Consider the following 20,564-nt stretch of genomic DNA (forward strand, 5'->3'; position numbering starts at 1 on the left):
TGTGATTCAGTAAATAAAATTTATTTTCATTCTTCACACACAAATTCCTCATACAGTGAAAATAAAAAAGGCCGCTCTTCTCGGTCATTTGACACCAACGCAGATGGTGTCAAAAGTCTCCTCAGTTCATACAGCTTCATAAATATCAAGGTTCAGCCAGGATGCGTGGTCTGGTGAGGTGGCTCATTTCCTCTGGATCTGTGTAAAAGAGGAGGGCAACTGGAGCGGCTGGATGGGTTTCTTGCGGAAGTCCGGGGAGACCCTCTGTTGTGTGGTAGGCAGCAGCTGGTTGCGTTTGATGATCTGCAGAGCCAGCTGAGTGTTTCCTGAGGACCAAACATAACATTCAAGGATCAGGTTCAAGTTTAAAATGCCCTCACAAACACAACAGCTCAGCCTGTTTCCACTGTTTGCAAAGCCAATAAGACGCTTTGAGATGTGGAGTACGAGTGTGACAATAACACCAAACCAGGGCGTCTCAAAAAATCTGAAAAACATGTTACAACAGAGTAGCTCACTGACCATTCTGCAGCTCCAGGTACACTCCCAGCAGGATGGCTTCAGGCGGGATCTCCTTGCTGTTCATCATCGATGCAGCCTGATGGTGACAACACAAATTAAATTATTACTGAACTGTCAGGATCCTTACTGCTGTAAGCCTCCTGATGAAAATGTTAGTGGGTTACACACATAATTACAGCATTAAAGAAAGAAACGGGGCTAGTCAGATGCTTTTGAACAGTTTAAAATGAATTTTAAAGAGGTTTTAATACATTTTTCTACCATAAAATGCAGCAAAAATAATCAGCAACCAGTTGAATCAACTAAACATCTTCACTGAAAAGTGATTGTTCCAGATTCTTAAACGTTTATTAGTTTCACTTTTCTCCCCATAAAAACATTTCTTCGAACCACTGCAACAATAATGTAACATGTCTTATTCGAGAGTAACTAGATTTTGATTGGCCGGTTGTGAACATGAGTTGCATGAAGTAGCCATGGTTACCTGAGTCAGGCACTTGCGGGCCTTGTCGTACTCACTCCTTAAACAATAGGCACTGCCCAGGTTAAAGAGCATCATAGCTCGAGCTGATGTCACACTGCTGGGATAACACAGTGGAGTCTGCTTCCCTGCTGCAACACACACACACACACACACACACACACACACACACACACACACACAGTAGCATTGTTATTTTCATTGTTATGCTGTATATAAGATTTTGGAATGAAAAGCATACACGTTGCTTAAAAACAAACCCACAAGATTCAACAGGCTCATCTCCTTTGTCCGACCCTGCTGACAGAGAGGAAATTATTCAGTGAAAACAAGACTGCAGCAAATGTTTAGCTGAGGAATGATTTCAGCCCACACACCCTGGTCTTGTTCGTTCATCAACATGCCCACTGACACATCACTGACATTCTCTGGATTAAGGTGAGCGATAGCATCGGAAATCCTGTCCAATGAGATGAGGGCTTCAGCAGCATAGAGGTGACCGAGGAACCTGAACAGAGAACAGTAACTGACTCAAGTACAGGAAGACCCTGCAGATCGTATAATAAAAGGATTCTTTTCTGTGTCCTTCTTTCTCAGACTTTATATCCTTTTCACAGACTTTTTGATTTTTAAAATAATTTCAGAAGGATTCTGTAAGCTTCTCCCCGCCTCGTGTAACCACTTACTTGAGCGATCCGGACAGCTTGGTTTGATGGAGCAGCTTCTCAGCGTGGTTTAGGGCTATCAGGTTGTCTCCCAGCGCCAATGCTACATAACTGCTGCAGGCCAGGATGGAGCACCTACTCACACAGCGAGAATCAACGAGTGGCATTTTGGTCCGAATGACATGAACCGTCAGAAAGTGTGAATGAGCAGAGAATACGAAACGCATCATTACCTGAGGTTTTCTACCTCCTGTTTTCTAAGAGGAGAAGAGGGAGCAGCAGACAAAAATTTATCAGCATCCTGACCTTTTCCACTGCAAAGAAACACCAGACCCTCCATCAGAGCACATATCAACTCTGAGGCCACTACAATTCAGCCATCACTGTTTCTCAGTCCTGCATCAGAAAAGATTCTGAGATAAAGTTCTCCTTGCAACTCCACCCTTCAGTCCAGATCATCTCCCCCTGTAATGGATCTGGAATGACATTCCAGATCTTTTCACTGTAGATCCTGGTGAGTTGGATCAGTTGTTTAGTTTCGCTTACTCCTGGTGTTTAGCTTCACTCATGGATCTACAGCTGTGTCTGCTCTTTGTGGTGAGCTGGCTGGATACACAGTATCCATCAGTGTGGCACTGAGTTACAGGCTTTCTTGTAGTGGACCCAGGCAGTGGTCAGGCTGCTCTGTCTGGTGTGTACGCTTCTTGACCAGCAGCTTATATTTTGACCCTATTTCGACGTTCAGAATGACGAGCTTTGTTTGCAGTTTGTATTCATGACTTCTATGATGATTGAGTGGATCCAACTTGTCATGTAGAGGTAATCTGCCAACAGCTGAAGGCATCACTGTAAGGATGCTTCATGTTGTTGCTGTTAGGCCAGTCTGGGTGACGACCTGTTTTTAGCAGCCCACTAACTGGTGTAACCAGGCATCCATAGTGTGCTGTTAACTGAGGCTCTGGTTGGGTTTGTCTTTGTGGCATCATTTCATTGAAGCTGCAAGTACAGCCTGAATGGATCTTGGGAGAATAGGCAATCTTTTTCTGTGTATCTTGTTGCCAGAGAGATATAGCCAGATATGAACCTTAGGCTACGTCCACACTAATGCGTTTTCAATCGAAAACGCATTGTTTTCGCTCCGTTTTGGCCTCCCGTCCACACTGAGATGGCGTTTTCCTCAAGGAAAAAACGCAGCGATTTGGAACCGCTCTCGAAAACGCATACATTTCAAAACAGAGCTGTCCCGTCGCAGTGTGGACGCTCGAAAACACAGACTTTCTAAAACGATGACGCATTTCAGTCATGTGATGCATGTGACCAATTAAACAAAGATAGCGGAGGGCATTATACAGCAGTTTCTCATTTTTGACAGCCCTAAAAACGATTAATATCAGTTTGTACGTGCTCCAGATGGCTTTTCTTCAAACTCTTTAATTCTCACTCGCTTTTGCGCATGGACAGGACTGGAACGTAAGCGTTTTGGGCCGTTTCAATGTGGACGCACAACTCTGAGAAAACGACTGAAAACGCTAGTGTGGACGCGGAGCGCTTTCAGACCAAAACGCCGTTTTCAAATCTATCCGGGCTCGTGTGGACGTAGCCTGAATGTAGTAGTTTTAGAGCCTCAGTTTATGTAAACATCGCCCATCTCTATATATCATTTTGCATTGGGTAGGATTGGGAATCTAGCCTGATGATCCTCAATATCGGATACTACATTACTTTATGCATACAAAAAAAATCCAGAAAATGCATTTTAAAGATTATGTACAATGTTACTAAGATCTATTCTTTGTTTTTCCATTCTAGTTATATAATGCACTGAAAGTTACAGACTTACAGGGTACCAATGAGTGTATATTTCATTATGACTGATAGAGTCGTATTCAGTATGCAGCAGAAGAGCGTGCATTTTAAATTCAGCAGTAAATACAAATTTAGATATTATGTGATTATGTGAGCTTTCCTTTGTACAGTTTCTGAACATAATTACCGGAGAGATGTGTTGGGAATACAGAACAAACAGGAACACTTTATGGAAAAACAGAAATATAGTTTGGAACCAGCGAGTTAAGAAGGCATTACTGTCTGTCTGTAACAGGTAAGTGGAGTGGACAGATGTGTCTGACCTGCAGGCGTCACTGTTCTCGCTGCCACTCTCAGTGCTTCCTGACTGACTCGAGTTCTTGGAGCTGTTCTCTGTCTTGAGTTCTTGCTGCTGGTGTTCAGGCAGCAGCAGCAGCGCATTCCTCAGGCAGATAGCTGCAAACTCCATGCTGGCCACTGGAATAGCTGCTGACTGGCCCTCACTATGCAAAGACAACACTATGAGGTCAGTCTACCTCACATTAAACTGCAGTAAGATTAAATATAAATTGGATGTTAAAATGTATACATGAAATGTATGGACAACCTGTAAAATGTGATAATTTCATGACATGATAATGCAAACATAATAACCAGAATGTCAGTGATGTAGCACAACAAATATTAACTTATGTAATCATTGCATGTGGGCTGAGATGCTAATAAAACAGCTTTTGCTAACCACTTCCTGTTTAATACTGTGGACCCCGATAGTTTAAACCAAACTGGCAGAACTCTTTTATCGAGGAGCTTTGTGTGTAATTTATTGGCTCCCGTGTGGATTTCTGGGGAGTAGTGAGCACTGACCTGTACATGGTGTTCTGCATGGACTGGGACGCCAGGATGATCTTGCGATGGTAGCCCTGGCCAACAACAGACTGAACGATACCTTTTTTACAAGGCAAACCTTTGCTTTCCTGCTCTGAACCCTTGAAATGAGAAAATAAAGATGAAATAATTTTAGATTTTACCCCCATACATTCATATATCCATTCAAAGATGCAAAGAAATTAGACTGAAGTAGTGAAGTAGTGTGGCTTTGTCCATGGTAGAATACAAGTAGGAAAGGAAAAGCATTACAGGAGGACGTCCTTACGCATCCGTGAGCCACCAAATGGGCATCAAAAATAATAAACGAGAAAATATGTACATATGTGAAAACAATTTGATCTGATCTCCATCAACGATTAAACCCAACCACGGTGTCATCAGCATACTTGATGACAACATTGGTTGGGTTGGTGTGGGGTGGGGGGGCTTTGCTGCGGACCAGTAACTCCACTGAGACGTAAGGAAGTATTATTAAACAATACTGGTTGTAGCCAGTGGTACCCTCAGCTATCTACTAGCTACACATACGGTATCGATTTGAAAATTTGACGTCACTTTGTTCTCAAGATATGAACTCGTCCAAGGTTTTCAATGGATGCACCTATGGCATGAATTTCAAAGTCTTTCTTCTTGGGTTATCATATTCATAAGATTTTGAGAAAACTTGACCTTTGACCTTGAAGTCAAGGTCAGAGATTTAACCTTGTCCAAGACTTTTTGCATTCACAAACTTGGGTGCCATCACTGCCGGCCTAGCAGGGTGACAACAATATCCCATTAGCCTTTTACGGCTGAGGGGTAAAAATGACAAAGAACAAACAGGTAAAATCGAAATGCTCGAAAACATGCACATCATACATACATACATACCCCTTTGTTAGTAGAGATGCAGCACTCTGCAAGCCGCAGCCACAGCCGAGGGTTGAAGTGGTAAACCTGCACCGCCTCCATCAGACATTCAAATGCTGCCAGAGGTCTGCCAATATGCAGAAGCTGAATACCGCAGTTATACAACAGCTCGTAACGTTTGTTGGCTAGTAAAGCACACATCGGGATACCTGTGAATTTTTTAGCTGAAAACAGAAGAAAAGGACTTTTTGTTACTGAGGAACACATAACTTACAAAATATATACCAATATAAAACATTTATACTGTGTCACAGCTGATCAAGTCCTACACAAGACAAGAACAACCAAAAGGGGATAAAAAACCCAAAAAAAACCAAATTACTTTTGTGAATTTTAAATCCTACATCATCTCGTTCTTGAGTTATCGCCCTCACGAACACGGGTGTCCACGCCCCCCACTCAACTTCTAGGGCGAAGGCAATAACCCATCAGCCTTTTACGGCTGAGGGGTAAAAACAAAGATCAGCAGGGTGACAGACACTGGATGTTTTAAAGTGAAAAAATGATAACTATATAAACCACTCACAAGGCTCAGGGTGGAAATACACAGATTCAAACTGACATACTTGGGAGTATATAGCACAGTGCCAGTTTAGCTCAGCACGTTGGGCGCCCACATGCCATATGGCTGAGAGCGGCTGGCCCGGGTTCGAGTCCGACCCACGGCCCGTATTGTCTTCCCCACTTGTCTCTCTGCCCCCGCTTTCCTGTCGTTTCTTCACTGAATCTATCAAATAAAGCTGAAAAAGCCCCCCAAAATATTTAAAATTGTACATAGCACTGGAAAATTTGAAAGCGAGCAGTGAAGCACACAAATGAGAAAAAGAGGCTGGAGGGAGGTTATCGATTCAGGTTTGGGAGGTGGAGCCAATCATTATCACATCTTTCAGGAATGTCTCTAAATTGTTCCATACTGGCAGGAGTTGAAGAATTGTATAGAAAAGGTTTTAAAAGTGTAGTTCCATTTTCATTCGACTTCCTTTACATGGGAACAAACGTGTACAAAGTTAATATGTTTAGGATCATGTTAGTGACTAGTAAAATATCCATTACTAGGAATTGGCTGAAGACAGAGGCCCCTAAGAAGGAAGTCTGGACTGAAGTGATGCATAATATATGTTTATGATGGAAATGTTGACCTTGACTGGCAGACTAGAGCTGGGCAAATTTACGTTTTTCTGGAAAAACTGGGTGGATTTTGTTTCAGCACTGAGATCAGATTTGGTAGAGTAATAGTATCTGGTTCTATGAAGCCCTCGGTTTAGTGCGACAGACTGTTGGCTAACAGTAATTTTTAGGGTATAATAATTTGTTTGTCTTATTTGATTCTGCTACATGGTTTATGTCAGAAGAGATCAAAGACAAAGAAAAGTGGAAAGAAGAAACTATGAAATGTATTTTCTGGTTGGGAAGTTAACGTGGTTATTAATGTGTGTAAATGACAATCAGGGTGTCTAAAATGTCCCAGTACAGTATTCTGGTGAGGTTGTCATTTGCAGAGGTTCACAAAAATAGAGAACGGGAAAAAAAACTTAAGGAAGTCCAGTCGCTTTCTTTCCAAGCTTCACTGGCTTTCTCAGATCTGAACCAGTTTTTCCATAATAACTGGTGAACGAGGTATGCTGTGTTCTTTGTGATCGTTTCTTTTCCTACCAGGTGAAAAGTGACATTCTCAGACTTTAAAGTATTACAGACTAAATATGTTATTTATTTAACACACTGTTCACCAAGGTTAAAACAAAAGCCAAAAAATTAAATAAATAAAAAATAACCCAACAACAAACAAGGTTGGCCAGATCCAGGTTCATCTTTTTGCTTACAGTACGCAGCAGTGAAACTTGTTTTGCTACTGGAAAGTTTTTTTTTTTTCCACCCTTCCTAAAATAAAAAACCAAATCAAAACCACGGGCCACATTTAATGCTGGCTTTCACAACTGTCTCACTGACTTCATAATACCAACTATGTGCACATATCTTAAAGTTTTTAACAGCAGAGGAACTGATGTATACGTGAAAGGATACAAACAGCACTAACAGGATAGTCACAGTAATACTAAATACAAACTACTAGCACTCGGTAGCTGATGGGAAAAGCAAAGCAAACAATCCCTGTTATGCTAGCTAAAGTCTGTGTTATTACTGGTATCCAAAGCTTTGTTGCTTATAAATGTGAATGCTGAGAAAGAGAAGACAATGGGAAAATCTTCAAATTCTCTTCAAACCCAAATACTTTTTATTTTGAGTATGGGCACAACTGTGGGAAACAGTAATGTGTATATCTTTAACTTGGTTACCCAAGCTGCCCCTTCCTGAGCCTGGCTCTGCCGGAGGTTTGTCCCTGCTAAGAGGCAGCTTTTCCCTCCCCACTGTCACCAAGTGCTCACTCAGAGGAAGTCGTTTGATTGCTATGGTTTTCTCTGCATTTTTGCCGGTTCTTTACATTATAAAGTGCCTTGAGGCACCTGTGGTTCTGAATTTGTGTTATATAAATAAAATTGAATAGAATATAAGTAAACTGGGGCAGCATACTGGTGGAGTGGTTAGCACTGTTGGTCCTGAGTTTGACTCCACCTTCTGGCTTCTTTATGAAGTTTGCATTTTCTGTTTGTGTGGTTACTCTCGGGGTACTCAGCCTTCGCATTTCATGGGGTTAGGTCAACTGATTATTCTAAATTGTTCGTGGTGTGAATGTGTCAGATTGGTGACTTGTCCACTTGTCCACCCCGCCTCTTGCCCTATTTGTAGCTGTGATAGGCTCCAGGCCCCCTGGGATCCTGACAAGTGGAGGGAATAGATACATAAACTGACTTAACTTACACTGGCCATTGCTACCATCTCCCAGCTGTGCACAGGTGTGGTCATTCTCTTGCAGAGCCTTCTTGAAATAGAAAATGCCAAGGTTGTGTTTCCCCATTGCAAAATGAATGCAGCCCAGGTTGTTCCAGAACATACATCGAACACATTCACCTAAATGAAAACAACACACGTGCAATTAGCAAATCATGAAAGCCAGTTACCCACTAGTGACGTCAACATCTGGAAATGCAATTATCCAACAAAATCTGAGGAAGACAAAGTAAACAGCAGGATTATAACAGAAAGCCAAATGATCGTGCGAGCAGCCGTTACCCGTCTTGATGGGTCCAGCATGTTCTGCAATATTGGAGCTGTTCAACAGCTTCACTGCTTTCCGGTAGTTTCCTCTCAAATACTCAAAATTACTCTTGAGGAATAGTGAAGGTGCAGACTGATGATGGAGGACAGGGAACAAGAGAGAGCGTGGAAGCAAAGTCAATTTCCAATGAACTGCAGCACGCAAAGAAATATTTATGAGACAAATTTTAAATGACATTATAAGCCAATCGCATAAGGCATCGTGACCTGAGCAGAACACTGTACCCTCTCCCCTTTACATTAGCACTAACAAGCAGACTTACATTCCCTGCTGTGTTCATCACTGACTTGATCTCCCTTTTACAGGCCTTGGAGGATTTCATCTGAATGTACGCTCTCACTTTGTACTGCAGAAAGGACAACATCAGTTAGAACATGCAGACCAAGGCTGAAGCACAGAAGCAGTTAAAGAGTGAACGTAAACATGGGTGAACTGAGCTCTCACCTGGTGAATTTTTGATTTGGCTGCTTCAATCATAGCTGCTAACTCGGCCTTCTGGTTTCCTCCATCTTTCTGAAATAAAGCACAGAACTTAGTCAGCCTCCAAATCTGCTTCATTTCACAGACTTAAACTTGTGAAGTCGGTGACCTAAGAAACAGCTTCATGACTAAAATCCTTGAAGTTTAATCATTTAAAGAGGCAAAGCTCAGCTATTCATTGACTCTTTGATGTTAGTTCTATTTGTGGTTGAAAGATTCATTTGCAACATTTGTTTCGATAGAAACACTTTCTGTAAGAGAGTACACTGTTCTTCTTTAAACACTGACCACTGCAAACTGAATTCAGCTCACTGCAGTAAGAAATATCACAACTGTGACTCTTCAAAGTTACCTTTTAAGCTGCAGCTGCAAAGCTCTCAGTACTATTATGTTTTTAGATGCCTTAACTTAAATAAATTGGGAAGGTGGTGAGCGATGACTGTGTAGCTCAAAAAGTGACTTTTTTCACTGCATTGTGCTTCCAACAATTCAGGCCATTTCACATGAAAAACTCCTGATGGACAGTCTGAGCTGTGAAGACACATTGTTGATGCATAACACCATGGATGTTGGAAAAAGATTTGTGGGCACAGCCAGAGATTTAAAGAAAACTGGAATAAAATCTCTGGCTACAACATACGATGATGTGGAAGTCTGTCAGTATTCTATAAGTAGCAGCACCAGATGTTTTGCAGTGCTGCCCGAGGAGACTATCTTGAATGTGCACACTAATGGGTTTGATTTTGTTGTGGGCAGAGTCCCGTTTTTATGATGGCAACACATATCATATCTTTGTCTACCTCTCCTTTGCCGTTCTTGTTGCTTCCTTGCACAGAGAGTTTGTCCAGCACAGTCAGCAGGTGGAGGGCCTTCTCTGGCTGGAAGGTGAGCAGGTAGAGATCCACCAACAGGAAGCACACAGACTGTGCAAACTTTTCTTCTAGGGGAAATAACACAAAATATCAACAACAACAACAACAAACACAAAAACAATAACTATTATTATTATTATTATTAGCAGTACAAAACTGTGCAAAAGTCCTGAGCCAAACTCCTTCGTACTTTGGTCCAGAGGGGCCAGACTTTGTTTTTAACCTGGTCTTGAGTTGGCTCTCCCAGCTTTTCAAAGTCTTTGAACATCATCGACTCAACTAGTCATCTGCAGAAGAGTGGTTTGATTGAAGAGTTTCAATCAGGTTTCACACGTCACCACAGTACAGAAAAAGTACTGGGAAGGTTACCAATAGCCTTTATACGGCCTCTGACACTGGACTCATCTCTTGTCCTGCTATCAGTGCAGCGTTACAGTTGTCCATAATATTAATTACAGATTAGAGCGCACGTAGGTATGAAACCGTTTACTGCTGATTCATCTGTTCAATGCACTCCAATTTTTCCATGTAAATCCACAGGGTTCCAATGATAGGACCAGTGCTATTAACATTACACATGCTTCCCTTGGGCAGTAACATTAAAAGACACAGCATACATTTTCACTGCTTTATTATTATTATTATCATCATTATTATTATTATTCCATGAAGCCAGATAGGATCACTCATTCACCTTAGTTAAACTGTAGGAATGTGTTAAAGACACAAGATTACCTCAAATTTCCTGCTTTTAAATTTAGATAAACCTGAGGTTATCGTGTGTGTCATCTGGCTTCACTGACGATGCAGCAGGGAATCATCTGCATAGCAGTGAAACTCTGTGGTAAGCCTTCAAATGATGCTGCCTAAGGGAAGGATGTATAATGGAAACAGAAGTGGCCCTTAGACTGAAACCTGTGGAACTCCATAATTAACCTGTGTGTTAAGAGGACTCTGCAGCACTGCAGTGTTGTACTTTTAATTCCAATAGTATGCTCTAATCACTGTAATAAAATAAGAAAATCAGGTCAACAGTATGAAACACTGCACTGAGGTTTGGCCGGGCAAACAGAGATGAGTCCACTGTCAATTATTTATTTTTTTAATATAACAATAAATAACAACAGTCGGTTGTCTGTTAAAGGTTGTCCAAGGAGCTTGGAAAGAAAAGCGTCTGCACTTCTTTAAGTTGCTTGAAGACGTTTCACCTCTCATCCGAGAAGCTTCTTCAGTTCTAGGACTTAGACTACGATGACATGGATGACTGAGAACCTTCACAGACATATCTGTTAAAGGTTGTTTAGATTTGATCATTTGTAACCTTCACTAACACAGTTTCTGTACTTTGTTGAATTCTGAAGTCTGACTAAAACTCTTCAAATAAAGCATTCCTCTGCAGACAACCAGTTAGCTGTTCTACAACCACTAATTCAAGAATTTCTCGGAGATTTCATGAAGGTTGCAGATTGTCCTATAATTAGCACAGATAGCTGGTTCAGGTGATGACTTTTAAGTAATGTTACTGCCACTTTAAAGGCCTGTGGTACGCAGCTCATTGATAGATATCGATCATGAAGCATTAATTAATGAAGGACTTCTCTGAGCAGTCTTGAAGGAATGGGATCTCACAGACATGTTGATGGTTTTGATTACCAAAGTTAACTCAGATCAATCAGAGTCTCTATATACATATCAGTACTACTAAACTATTAATCTCTATGAGATGGTTGTGAGTAATTTTTCTCTAATTATTTAAATTTTATTAGTGAAGAAAATCATGAATTCTTTACTTCTTAAGGTTATCTTTACTCTGATGCTTAAATGCCTTATTGTTGATTCAACCACAGTTTCTATAGTGAAGTATTTGTTTGACAGGATGGAAGAAAAGAAAATGTATTCTTTGAAACGGGGAAAGAGCCCAACTTGTTTCAAAGTCACTCGCTCTGCAGCCATTTAAAGCTCCATCTTCTTGTACAGCTTATTGGTCAAATTGTTGTGTGAGCAAAACTGTGACAGTATTACTGCTGCTGCTGATACAACTACTGGTAAGGTCTCAGACAAACCCTACTCTGCACTACCTGATTATTTTTGTCATTTCATGTATTCAAAGTATCGTCACCATCAGTGTAATACACAATACAGACAAAAATAAATAAATAGAAGTCATTATAAAAACTGTTGCGTGCTGCACTTGAACTTATCACCTTAAACATACATAAGAGGGGACCGGCTCTCCATTCAAAGTAGGTAAGATATTTCAGAAAGAGCGCACAACTGAGCCGTTCGTTTTGCTCTGTCAACAGTGTGAAACTGGTTAGCCTTACGAAGAAGAAAAATGGCAGCCGACAACATCACATCCTGGAGCTGATGCTTTGCAACAATCCTGCCAATTAAATCCATGGAAGTTAGCACAACATACCGAACGGTTCCAGAAACTGGTAGAGCTTTTCTCCGATGCAGATTGCCTCAGAGAACTGCCGCATGTAATAGTGGATGATAGCTTGATTGTAGTAAAGCAAACTATTTTCAACATCATCCAAACCATCAACATCCTCTGCTGACGTGTGAACCTGAAACACAAAAAGTAAGCGAGGCTCTGAGTTTACTGCAAACGAGGATTAAAACCATGAAAAGAACTCAGTTTAATTACCTGGTTCTTCATTGACATCAGGGTCTGCTTCAGCAGCCCTGTGGTGGTCTGACCGCTTTTGTAGAACTCAACAACAGCTTTATTCATTGCAATCTTGTAGTCCTCTTTGTTGAGCTCTTGCAGGGCTTCAAGGTGTCTGAGTGCCTCGTCACATCTCCCAGCCTAGAAGAAAAAACAATGTTTCACAATGTTTGGATTTCTTCTCACAATTAGTGAAACTGACAACAAATAACAAGAAAAAGAACAGCTGATCACGGCAGCTTTTTGGAACGAGGAGTTTGCTCGTTTGGACTTTGGTTAGTGTAACTCACTCGTCATAATGATGCACTCAAAAAGACAATCTAAAATACCTAGAAGACCCCTCCACATGCAGTGCAACGGTTAACATAATATACTCTGACACTGCCTCCACTCGATCCAGTTAACCTCTTGAGCCCCAGCACCCCTGTACTGGGGGCAAAACGGGGCAGATCAGCTGTAACATAAGTCCCAGCATGTGTGGTATCCACAGAAACCTCTAGATCTCAGCTAAAAGCTCATATAAACCATTTCTACAACCACCAAACACAGCGAAACAACATAAAAGTGACAGTTGCTCTGCTCCAAGTACTCTGTACTGAACGTGTTCATATTCACACCTCTCTTACTTCTCAAAGGAAGAAGAAATGAGAACCACTTGCGGTATTTTTTTTTTTTTTTTTATATATACACACATTCATTGTCAGAAAACATTGTGGGTTAAGTTGAAATGTTTGATTATTTACCGTAAATGCTTCATATGCGCTGGCTGCCATCTCCTTCTCCTGGTCTGTCATCGCCGGGGACGGTGAGCCGTCATGCTTTGCCTCATTTTGCTCTGATTTAAAAATAAATAATAATATTAAGTATAAGCTGAAACACAAATTTGTGAATACCCATAAATAATATATATTTTTATTTGTTGGTTACAAACAAAATTTCAACATCCCTGGTAGCCCTTCGGGCAGGCACTCTTTAGTTTTTGGTAGCCCAAAATAAATTTAAGTAGCCCGAATAAAAAAAGATTACAATATTATACAATAAAAATAAAGGAAACAAAACATCAATCAAAAAATTGTTCAAACACAAATTACAACAACTGTATAAACATTACAATCAACTCAAATATCTGGTTCTAATTAAACAGAAATTTCTGTGAACTTGTTAGAACTGTGTAGAACATGAATTAGTCTGTGTCAGATCCTGAATCTGAAATTTCCACTGAAGTCTCGGATGAGAAAATGCCACTCGACGTTGAGGGCATAGCATCTCCTTTATCAGCTTTCTCTTCCTGTGCATTGCCCTCCATTTCACTGCTCTTTGTTCTTGTCGGGGTTTTATGATCCAGGTGTCTTGAACCTTTTCCAGAAAACATCCAGAAACGAATCGACTTGTCAGGGCAAAAGATTCAACTGTTTCCCCATTTATGGAGAGTTGCATGCAGTCATTCAGTGTTTCAGGGTGTAGAGAGGTACGATGTGTTGTCTTCACTCGGTTCATGCAAGAAAATCCTCTCTCACAGATGGCTGTTGATGGACTGTCTCAGCATTAATTTCACCAGCAACAAGATATGAGAGAGGTGTTCTGGATTCTCAGAGAGGAGATCTCTGTACAAGCAATCTACTTTGCAACCCCGGCGTTCTGCAAGCCACACTTTTAGATCCATCCATTCTTGTGGAATTTTCTCTTCTCGTCTGCATCTAGCAAACAGGCAAAATGTGTGACAAGATAATCCACCTCTTCATCCCCATAATTTGCTAGTTCTTCTCTGGGGTAGGGAAGAGTGCAAGGGTCAAAAACCTTGAAACAAGAGAGAGGCTTTTCATGGAGATTTTTAAATCTGTTGTACTTGTACTTGACTGTGTTGTCAATAATCTTCTGGATCTCTGCACCAAAGGTGTCTTTGTCTGTTCCCTCACCTCTTCTAGCAGGTCGCTGACTTTTGTTAGCTGAGTTCCACAGTAGCAAATGCTACCATCCTGGTTCGCTGTGAACTTTGTGTCCAAGGTTTTCTGATATTCTCCTGGTTTTGTTTTTAGGCTGAGTAAAAGCGTGATGTTGTGCTCTCAACTAACTGATTTGTTCGTGTGATGTTTAGGTTATCATGCTGAAAATCAGTACAGCACTTGGATAAGATGGTACTGTAGTCCAACATGAAATGCAGGAAGCGAACAAATTTCTCAGTCTTCATCTCCTGCACCACCCCTTAGCCTTGGCTGCATCCTCGGCTTTGACATCACTTCCTTCTGCCATGTTCTCCATATGAACAACAGTGGGAGTGTAATTTTTTCCACAGCCTTTAGACATCTCAGCCGGCTTGGAAGCCACCGTGTGCTCTTCAGGCCACTGAAATGTGCCATCTTCTCATTTAGCAGTTCACTTATTTCTGTCAGCTCTCTTCGCTTCTTTGGGGAATAGTAGTACATCTTAAAGATGGTTTTCAGTGTATCTTCAAATTTCACCAGGTACTCACAGCCTTTCACGCTATCCAGCACGGCTAGCTCTAGTTTGTGTGCCACACAGTGGATTGTTATGATGTGAGGTATCCTCTGTTTCAGTCTCCCAGCTACTCCTTTTTCTCACCCATCATCACTGCAGCACCATCAAAATTTGCACACACTACTTTCTTTTCCATGTGTCTTCTCTGATACCCATGGTGTTCACTGCTTCATCAATAGCCTCTAAAATACCTGCAGCATTTGCACTCTTGACTGGCTGACATTTGATCATGTATGTGGATATGTCACCATTATCCCTCACATACCTGACGTGAACCAACTCCTGTTCTATTATACCAGTGTCTGTACTGCCATCTGCAAGAATGGATAAAAACCTGCTTTCTTGAATTTCCTTTTCAATCTGGTCTCTTGAAGTTTGTGCTATTGCTCCAATAAACTCTCTGCAAGCATGGTCATTGAGGTAAGTGGAACCAAGATCGAGGCCATTTGCTTTCTGAAGTTTGCAAAGACTGCTAAATTTTGCCAGTGGTAGTTCACTCTTTTGCAACATAGTCACGTTGCTCTAAACAGCTTTTTCAGGACTTCTTGTTGTGCTTGGTTTATTTTTAGTATGGTTTTTGCAATTGGTGTTTGTTCTGGGACAGATGCTGCAGACTGAGCACCAATGCATTTCTTGTGATGCAGAGATTTCTCATGAGTTCTGATGGGGTCTTTCCTAAAATTACTGGTCCCAGTAACAAAGGCGCTTGTCGACTCAGAAATCGAGGGAAACTCCCGACACACCCGGCAGAACATGATGTTATTTAGCTCGTCATATTCCAGCCACAGAAATTCTTTTGTCCATGAAACCAAAAAACTGCACTTTCTTTTTGCCTCGTAGTCTGATTTGTCGTAACTTTTCCGCTTTGTGGTCGGCCTTTCTTTGCCTGTCCCTTCTTCATCCTGACCTGTCTTTTTTGGCTCAGCAGAACTAAAATACCTGCGTAAATCCATCTGTCTTTACACATGCCAGCAATTTTTTTTTTTTTTATTCTCTGCGCAATCAACCTCTAGCACGTTTAAGCTTGCTGCGGGAGATTTCACTTGCCACGTTTGAAGAGTAAGCTAGTAAGTGATGTTGTGTCCTGTCTGACTATACCATATTGCACCACTAGAGGGTGGTGTCGTGAAATAAGAGGAAAGTGCAGTCGGGAGACTGTAGAGTTAGCCGTCTTAACTATATTCTAACTGATAACTCGATGCGTCTCCGTTACCTCTACGATGTAAAGTTATGTGCTGCATTCATTAAAGAGCACTGTTCTTTGATGAGGACTGGTTTATTACCTGTCGCTGCTACAAATGATAACAGGATTGCCGAGGAATTGGTGCGCAATTAATCGTCACTCACCAATCAATACTGCCACTCTCTATACACAGTTTGCGCGATCGCAAAGTGAAACTGAAGGTAAAAAACAAGCGCAAATTCAAACGCGATTTCAATACAGCACATATTGACAGAGGCTCATCGATGCCAATGACATAATTACTCAGCTACATTTGCGAAAGAAAGCAAAGGCATTGACATATATTTTCCCTTCCTATGATAGCCCGACGGGCAGGGCTGATTTTGGTAGCCCGACTGGAAATATCGCTAGCCCCGGGACGTCGGGCTAGCGATTTTGCGAGCCCTGAAATTTGTGAGTATTTTTTTTTAGAAACTGCTTTGCAGCCAAAATTAAAATGAAGCAAAGTGGACTCACAGAGATGTCACAGCTGATGTGAAGAAAATATTTGCTGAACTTCCATTAAGGGGGTGTACCTAATAAAGTGCCACTGAGTATAATAAGCATAAAAATATACAAACAAACCATCCATCCATCCATCCGCTTATCCTTTCCAGGGTCGCGGGGGGGGCGCTGGAGCCTATCCCAGCTGTCATAGGGCGAGAGGCGGGGTACACCCTGGACAGGTCGCCAGTCTGTCACAGGGCCAACACACAGGGACAGACAACCATTCACGCTCACATTCACTCACACATTCACACCTAGTGACAATTTGGTTTATCCAATTAACCTATCCCCTCAAACTGCATGTCTTTGGACGGTGGGAGGAAGCCGGAGTGCCCGGAGGGAACCCACGCAAACACGGGGAGAACATGCAAACTCCACACAGAAAGACCCCGGCCTGATGGTGGAATTGAACTCAGGACCTTCTTGCTGTGCGGCAACAGTGCTAACCACCGTGCACCTCTTTCATTGTGGGTGTGATTTATCCATATAAAACTAGGGCTGTGCGATATGACCAAAATCTCATATCCCGATATTAAGACATCTATCGTCCGATAACGATATAAATCACAAAAATGTAACATTTTCTGTAAATTCTGTGATTGTCGGGCAGCTCGACTTGTGTGAAGTGTTTCCAGCTGGGCGTCGCGTACCTGGAGTCGAGTGTTTTAACTGATGCATGAAACGATACATTTTAGACATAGGTTGTAACGGCCGCCGTTTTCTTTGCGAGTATTTATTACACGGCGTGCTGCGGGAAAAGCCTGTTCTAACGTTTGAGTCTAAGGTTTATTTTTTAGCACCTGACGGCTCTTTTTGCTTCTCATCCGTAAATACTCTGCATCTTTCACGTGATTCAGTTTATTTTGAAGAGTCTCAACAGGATCTTGAGCTTTATTGTGAAAGGTTTATGTGGAAAATAAACAAGCGGACACGAGGTGGTTTTACCGTTGGCGACAATGCTTAAAAATAAGCGCTTGTCCGTCTGTAGTGTGGTTATATTAAATATAAGAGAAAGAGAGAACTTTAGAAATTAATATAGCCACTACAGTGACCATCAAAATAATGAAAAAATATTGCCGTAAACAGTTTATTTTGCGACACCACGAAACAAGCGATAGCGTAAAATGAAACGATAGACGTTTTTCTATCGTCATCCGATATATATCGTTATATCGAACAGCCCTATATAAAACCAACCTGTTCAGAGCATTCACCAAACAAGGTGAGTGTCTGGAGGCCAGGAGCAGCTCCTCCTGTCACAGGTGAGCCCTCACACCTCGCCCCCACCTGTTTGAGCCGCTGCCCTTGGCTTAAAAACAGCTTCTTCCCCGGAGCCTTTCGGACCAGTGTTGTGCCAAATAGTGATCGCCTGCCAAAAACTGATTTCAATGTTTGCGTGGTTTTTTTGTGTGTAATATTTTTATGCATGTGGGTAAACAAACCTCAGTGAACGGGGTTTACAAAGGGGTTATATATAAAATTTAAAAATTACCTGTTTTTCAAGTATCTTCATAACTCTGTGTTATTGTACTTACATTATAACCAATCCGGTCCCTTTTCTCCACTTAAAATATGTTTACAGAACTATTGTAATATTTGTTGGAATTTCTGCTGTCCGCTTGGCCAGATTACTCTTACAAAAGACATTTTTAATCTTAACGAGACTTTCTTAAATATAAAAGTCACTGCCAAAAACTGATTGTTGCTTGTACCTTGTTACAGGAATGTTGTTTGTAACTCAAGATGACTTGACATCATTCATGATACATTTGACATGTTTCACATATTACAGACCAACAAGTTACTTATAGCAGTTTAAATACGAGCAATCAGTTTCTTGCAGACATATTTTTTTTTGGCACAACACCGGTATCGAACACGATCCCACCCACGGTCTGTGTAACGCTCATCACTCACACAGACTATTCAGACCAAGTCCTTTACAACCTGTTCTGTACTGTGCGCCTTTCTCTTGTTTTGTATATATTCCTGCTGTCTTACTATTTATACTTTATACCTACACAGTTGGCGTGGACAGTGTTGTACGTGTGCAACGATAATAAAGGGCTACTGTGTTCTGAACTGGTGATGCATTAGCTGCTAGCTGCTAGCGGTTGATTGTTTTTGAAAGGGCACGAGGGCTTACGGTTTTACTTACCGAGGTTTTACTATTGGGTGGATTAAATGTACCACAAAGCTCATGCTGTAAACGAGCGAGGACTAAAATTCTATTGATTCATCTTAGTTTAGCCCAAACCAAGGCAGAGAGGGAAAAAGCGCCTGCTGCAGCACACAAACCGTCTAAGTTAACCGAGAGAAGTCACTTGGATCCAGAACACATCAATAAAGACTGAAAGACCAAGACACGAGTAAATCCCAGTGAAATACATGGGCGGGTTTTAATAAGAGACAAATGGGTCTGTTTAATGGGTTAAAGCTAGCTTATATCAACCACAGCGAGCTACTTGGCTACTTTTCACACTCACCTGTATTTTCTGCCATTTCTGAGGGCTTCTTAAGAGAAAATTAAAAGTAGATCAGACCGGGTTACTGCGATAAGCAAAAACAACAGCAGTATAACGGATAAATGCGTAAACTTTTTCAAACACAGAGGTTAGCCTAGCCGAAATCGATCCAATTATCACGGCACTGTTTCTTCTTTGCTGTTTGGCGATAGCTTCAAACATCGCATGATAAGGCAGTACCGCCCCCTGTCGATGTCCGCGCGTAAGGAAAATCTTCTTCCTTCCTTTATTGGCGGTTGGCAAACAGCAAAACGGTGCAATACCGCCACCTTCTGGTGTGGAGTGTGGACAACGTCAAAAAACAACAACCAAAAACACACTCAAATCGTCCCAAACAAATAAATCTGCCTTAAAAAACAGAGTAATGCCTGATAACTTTCACTTCTTGAGTTCTTATGAAATAAATAAATCAACTTTCACTGTCATATCACCAAGCTTTTTGATAATTATCTTCTTTCAGCATAAACAACGTGCTATTCAAACCAGTGAGTCGAGATAGAACCGTCTCCCCCCTCCTGTTTCTTCCTGTGCTTCTCATTTATCTGGTTTTCTTTTGGATTTTGTAAAACCAATCGCCCTTTCCTTTCTTCCTCCCACTCCTGTCAGGAAAATCAGTTGAGGTTCCTGGAATTCAAAGATTCACTCACCGGGCCTAGTTTGTTAGTCTTTTACTTCTTCTTCTGATGATGTTAGTTTCCCTTCATGTCCATTCTGTCCTGGTTTCATCTATGTTTTTGCCTCATGTCTGAAGTCTTTTCTCTGTGTTCATTTACCTTTGTGTTAGGTTCGAGTCTTTGTCTCGGTGTTAATTCCAGTTTTATCTTCATAATGTCTTCTGTCTTGTGCTTTGTATTTTGTTCTACTTTCCTTGTCTCATCTATGTTGTGTCAGCTGTATATATATATATGTAGCCTAATTTAAGAAAAATGATTCGGATTCTGCTCAGCTCGTCACACAGCTGTTTCCTGGCAGGAGTAGTTTCACCAACCCCGAGTTAACAATTCAAGTAGGTGGCTGTGAATATAAACAATAGTAAGATTGTTGAACATTTAATCTGTATTGTCACTGTTGTGAATATGTGAATTGCTAAACGAGCCATACTCACCAGGCTCGATCCGTTGTTGTGCTGCAGCTATGTTTTTTAGTATTATGATATGATAGATGAATGTGTCTACCTTGCTAAGAAGCAAAAAAAGAAAATATTGTTTTTCCAAATTTACTGGAATTCATATTAAACAAATACGTAGGACTGCTTTCTTCCATTTCCATAATATCTCTAAAATTCAAAACTAGTTCATGCATTTGTTACTTGTAGGCTAGACTGTTGTAATTCGTTATTATC

General features: G+C 41.2%; 1 protein-coding gene across 3 annotated transcripts; it reads right to left on the reverse strand.

Moving 5' to 3' along the window:
* Nucleotides 1-19,421, reverse strand: cnot10 (CCR4-NOT transcription complex, subunit 10). Of its 3 annotated transcripts, none has more exons than XM_031737454.2 (19): nucleotides 19,184-19,419; nucleotides 13,216-13,307; nucleotides 12,452-12,613; nucleotides 12,221-12,371; nucleotides 9,730-9,869; nucleotides 8,894-8,962; nucleotides 8,712-8,795; nucleotides 8,404-8,521; nucleotides 8,092-8,241; nucleotides 5,236-5,438; nucleotides 4,342-4,463; nucleotides 3,798-3,977; nucleotides 1,902-1,982; nucleotides 1,690-1,803; nucleotides 1,381-1,511; nucleotides 1,268-1,300; nucleotides 1,007-1,134; nucleotides 523-598; nucleotides 1-326 (listed from the first exon to the last, which is right to left on the reverse strand). In XM_031737454.2, exons 1-19 carry the CDS (start codon nucleotides 19,197-19,199, stop codon nucleotides 184-186), a joined length of 2,193 nt encoding a protein of 730 aa, XP_031593314.2. In that variant the 5' UTR covers nucleotides 19,200-19,419; the 3' UTR covers nucleotides 1-183. The 3 variants fall into 3 exon arrangements, with proteins under 3 accessions (XP_031593314.2, XP_031593315.2, XP_039475212.1); XM_031737455.2 differs by having other exon boundaries at nucleotides 184-326; nucleotides 9,730-9,866; nucleotides 19,184-19,421; XM_039619278.1 differs by having other exon boundaries at nucleotides 184-326; nucleotides 1,007-1,131; nucleotides 19,184-19,421.
* Nucleotides 19,422-20,564: the final 1,143 nt, after the last annotated feature.

Source organism: Oreochromis aureus, linkage group 11, assembly GCF_013358895.1.
Source record: "Oreochromis aureus strain Israel breed Guangdong linkage group 11, ZZ_aureus, whole genome shotgun sequence".
Taxonomy (NCBI): Eukaryota; Metazoa; Chordata; class Actinopteri; order Cichliformes; family Cichlidae; genus Oreochromis; species Oreochromis aureus.

Excerpts from the sequence above, each read along its gene's own strand:
- cnot10 (XM_031737454.2), bottom strand. Across the intron at positions 9,870-12,220 it reads CCAGTTTCTGGAACCGTTCG|AAGAAAAGTTTGCACAGTCT; the intron begins GTATGTTGTGCT and ends TATTTCCCCTAG. Across the intron at positions 1,512-1,689 it reads AAGCTGTCCGGATCGCTCAA|GTTCCTCGGTCACCTCTATG; the intron begins GTAAGTGGTTAC and ends TTCTCTGTTCAG.